General features: G+C 44.2%; 1 protein-coding gene across 1 annotated transcript in view; it reads right to left on the reverse strand.

Annotated features, from left to right (window-relative positions):
- Positions 1-324: 324 nt before the first annotated feature.
- rhbdf1b (rhomboid 5 homolog 1b) overlaps positions 325-4849 on the reverse strand; it is a gene marked incomplete at its 3' end in the record, with an annotated part of 79178 nt that continues 74653 nt past the window's right edge. The window contains exons 18-20 of the mRNA XM_080748184.1: positions 4488-4641; positions 794-1017; positions 325-520 (exon numbers count right to left, since the gene is read on the reverse strand). Of these exons, the coding sequence (XP_080604310.1) occupies positions 325-520; positions 794-1017; positions 4488-4641 (574 nt within the window). The remainder of the gene's footprint in view (positions 521-793; positions 1018-4487; positions 4642-4849) is intronic.

The following is a 4849-nucleotide window of genomic DNA, read 5'->3' on the forward strand; positions in this document are numbered from 1 at the left end:
GTTCCCATGCACGGTATCATGTACAGTACACAAATGCCCAAGTTATCATGCATCCCACCAACTCTTTTTTGTTATGTTCATATAGTGGCCATTTATTCCAATGTGTCTGACATTCAGTTCCAGCTTGAGCCATCATAACATCCCATAATCTTATTGTTAAACGTAGGTTCCAGGAGCAGCGCTGTTCCATTCAGTCAGCTGTGACATTGTACCTCCACTTAGCATCTCCCCACATCAGAAGGTAATGTTCCACAGATATATGCACAGTACACTCAAGAGCTTCTTTTCCGCAATAATCCAGCTTGTCCATGTTGAAGGCCACGGTCAGTGGAGGTGGGCGTTGAGGTCGTACTTTTCACAGAACTTTTCTGTGATGGGTATACAGGTGAGGTACTCGCACCAGTCACACTTGACCGGATAGACATAAAACAGCACAGCCAGTGCAGAGAACAGGCCCAAGAACACCAACAGGAAGATGCAAATCTGTACCCGCTTTCGGTACATGTCCAAACGTCCAAAACTGTGAAGAAGAAGTCATATAATCTTTTAATTAATTTCATATGTTATGAATGATAGATTATACGAGCAGTGTGCACATTAAACAAGCTGTTACTATACTTATAACTCCACAACTTAATTTCGCTGGAAGCAGTGATTGCTATGCTGTTAGTAAAAACAACGTATTTCCAACACCGGCCATGTCATACCGGGCCACATAATACTTTTTAACCAGAAAACATGTCTATGAACTAAAGCACATCTAAGATGACCCCTCCGTCTCTCTGTCACTGACCTGATGTAGGGCAGGAACGCAAAGGACAAGAAGAACCCAGAGATAAAGCCACAGACGTGGGCAAAGTTGTCGATCCAGGGCAAAAGGCCGAAGGAGAAGAGGAAGAGGGCGATGGCCAGCAGTTTGGCGAAGGCCCTCCAGGGTCGCTCCAAGATCTGCCAGCTCTGAAACAGCTCCACAAACAGGCAGGCTAAGATGCCAAACTGGCTGCCTGCTGGACCCACCTGGAGGAGGAAGGACAAATGTTATAGGAAGCTAACAATGGAACAAACAGAACCAAACAAAGGTAAAAAATGAATTAGATGAATACAGGTTCGGCTCCTTATCTTATCGTGGTCCGTCAGATCCGGATTGATTCGATTACCTCGCGCTGCAGGAATGTTCTTGATTACTTCACAAGCTCCAGTTGTGCAATCGGTTAGTGCGGCGGTACTTATAAGACAGTAAACTATATTATACCGGTAAGACGCTCTAAGGGCGAGAATCGCGCATGGGCGTGTGCACACGCATCCACCTGGGTGACGGCAGACTCCTGGGCGAGCGCTGGCGCTTTGGCATGGGATCAAGTTTGACCAACAAAAAAAAAATCACAGACCAGGTTGGTTGTTTAAGTTGGACAAAATGTGGACATATTTTCAGAAATGGAGATGACTGACGTCTGACATCAGAGACCACATGAGATTCACACAATATGTCCATATATGGGCATTCCCAGATATGTGCTTAATATTGATGACATCAGGAATCTCTATATATGGGCATATCCTGTTTATACCCATACAGTCTATGGAGATCCCTGATGTCATCAACATTAAGCCTCATGTGTCTATCACGTCAGACATCTCTGATGTCAGATGCCCATATATGGATATATTGTGTCAGTCTCATGTGGTCTATGACGTCAGACATCTATCAGTCAGTAAACAGGATTTTACTGCTGAGAGCAATTTTCTGGGCGGGCTAAAATACCTCACCTGATGACTGACTATGACTCTCAGGTGAGTTTCAGTGATGTCATTGGAGTCACTGATGGCAGAAGACTGGTGTAGTAAGGAACTATGCAATTGGAAATTGCAAGTGTGGTTGCCGTGACACAAATTTACATATATACATATAAAAATACATTTCGTCTTACCATTTGAATTTTCCCCATTCAAGTCAATGGGGGAAATGAATTCACTAATAAAATAATGGCTATATATGGAGACCCCTGTGTCGGTCCTTGTCCCTTTTATGCCCATATATGGAGATCTCTGATGTCATCAATATTAAGCCCATATGTTGGAAAGCCCATATATGGACCTACTGTGTCAGTCTCATGTGGTCTACGATGTCAGACATCTATGATGTCAGCCATCTCCATATTTGGGACATTTTAAAAATGTAATTAAAGTCAATGGAGAAAATTAATTCACAAATACATTTATATAAATTAAACTATATATAACATATCTCTTAGCAAAATAGTATGCATGCGTGTCTGGCTGAAGCCCCCAGTAACTGGCTCAGAGAATCACAAGCCTTGTTGTGTCTGATTCACAAGCTCTAGTGGCGCAATCGGTTAGCACGCGGTACTTATAAGACAGTAACCAGCAGAGTGATGCCGAGGTTGTGAGTTCGAGCCTCACCTGGAGCATGAGAACTTTAAGCTCTGATCTCAGCATTAGAAGAGATTACTGAGCGAAATGTCTACTTGGTCCCTCCTTTCTCTAAAGCCTCTAAAAACAGCTCTGCCTGTTTACTCATTCAGCACCAGATTTGTCCCCAGGACCTTCTCAGGTCGGGGTGCAGTTCATGATTATTAGTGTTATGGGTACTTCCGAATTCCCAGTGGCGCAATCGGTTAAGGCGCGGTACTTCTAAGAAAGTAACTAGCTAAGGTTGTGAGTTTGAGCCTCACCTGGAACATAAGTGATTTAATCTCTAATCTGAGCTGTAGATGAGATTACTATCTCTACCTCTGCCTTTTAACTCAATCGGCACCAGACACGACCCGAGCACCCAAGATTCCTTCGGGTCCATGCTTTATTATTGTCAATCAGGTCTGAATCCTTTCTCTTACCTCAGGTCGCGGGCTGTTGATTATTATGTGTGTTGCAAATACTTCACAGGCTCCAGTGACGCAATCGGTTAGCGCGCGGTACTTATAAGACAGTAACCAGCTGAGTGATGCCGAGGTTGTGAGTTCGAGCATCACTTGGAGCATGAGTGTTTTAAGTTCTAATCTCAGCATTAGATGAGATTACTCTGCGAAGTGTCGACTTTGCCCCTCCCCTTCTTTGCAACTCATTCAGCAACAGACATGTCCCCTGGACCTTCTCAGGTCGCGGGCTTGTTCAAGATTATGAGAGTTGTGACTACTTCCGAGGCTCAAGTGGTGCAATCGGGCAGTAACCAGCAGAGTGATGCTAAGGTTGTGAGATTGAGCCTCACCTGGAGCATGAGAGTTTTAAGCTCTAATCTCAGTTGTAGATGAGATTACTATGTGAAATGTAGACTTTGCCCCGCCCCTTCTCTGCAGACTCTAATAACATCTCTGCCTATTAACTCATTCAGCACCAGACACGTTGCGAGGACCCAAGATTCCTTCTGGTCCATGTATTATTATGGTCAGTCAGGTCTGGCTCGTTTCTCTTACTTCAGGTCGCGGGCCTGTTCATGATTATGAGTGTTGTGAATGCTTCACAGGCTCCAGTGGCGCAATCGGTTAGCGCGTGGTACTTATAAGACAGTAACCAGCTGAGTGATGCCGAGGTTGTGAGTTCGAGCCTCACCTGGAGCATGAGAGTTTTAAGCTCTAATCTCAGCATTAGAAGAGATTACTATGTGAAATGTAGACTTTGCCCCGCCCCTTCTCTGCAGACTCTAATAACATCTCTGCCTATTAACTCATTCAGCACCAGACACGTTGCGAGGACCCAAGATTCCTTCTGGTCCATGTATTATTATGGTCAGTCAGGTCTGGCTCGTTTCTCTTACTTCAGGTCGCGGGCCTGTTCATGATTATGAGTGTTGTGAATGCTTCACAGGCTCCAGTGGCGCAATCGGTTAGCGCGCGGTACTTATAAGACAGTAACCAGCTGAGTGATGCCGAGGTTGTGAGTTCGAGCCTCACCTGGAGCATGAGAGTTTTAAGCTCTAATCTCAGCATTAGAAGAGATTGCTATGTGAAATGTAGACTTTGCCCCTGTCCTTCTCTTCAGCCTCTATTCTATTAACATCTCTACCTGTTAACTCACTCAGCACCAGACACGTCTAACCCTGTTTTGAGCGCCCAGACCACCTTACATGTCTTAATTTCAACAAGCACTGCTCAAATCACACCTAGTGTGAAGTGAGCGGTGCTATTTATGAGTTAATTTCATCAAGCATTTAATTGAACGCGTTTTCTCATTGGGTTTTGACTGGAGAAAACTAGATGTTGGAGCTATACCTCCTGTTCCAAGAGCATCACTCAACAAGTGGAATCACGTCATAAAAAAAATGCCACTCCATCCGCTTCCTGTGTATCTTTTTCCATTTCTCCGCTTCTGTGTCTCGCTATGTGTCTCTCTAAATAGTAGAGTTTTCAATTGCCAATAAGTATGGAAGCAGAGAAAGCTTGTGCGTGTCGTGTAGAAAAATAGGAAAATATTCTGTGACTCATGATTGGATAGTACTTTACAACAGTGCTTCATGCAGTGTAAAAGTATACCTCAGCTCTGTAGGGCAGGAAAATGGCGGACGCTAGGTTCCCAGTGATTCCGCTGAGGATGTAAATGATGGAGATTCTCAGCCAGCCAGCTAGCTTCTCCAAGTCCCTCAGCACTGTCATCTGGAAGAGCACAGACACCAGGCAGTGCAGGATCCTAGCAGGACAAATGAGGTCAACATGGACAATTATCTGTCGGGCAGAAATCAGTTTTTCAACTTTTTCATTTATTTTTATCAGTGCTATTTAACACCCTTTACGTCTGCGTGTGGGTTTCACAAAATAATATTGAACCAATGAATGGTATTAATATAGAGCTTCTGACTAAACCTCCTAACTCCGTTAGTTCCTCAAACTCCAAATTT

The sequence above is a fragment of the Nannobrachium achirus genome (genome assembly GCF_963921795.1).
Source record: "Nannobrachium achirus genome assembly, chromosome: 18".
In the NCBI taxonomy this organism is placed as follows: domain Eukaryota; kingdom Metazoa; phylum Chordata; class Actinopteri; order Myctophiformes; family Myctophidae; genus Nannobrachium; species Nannobrachium achirus.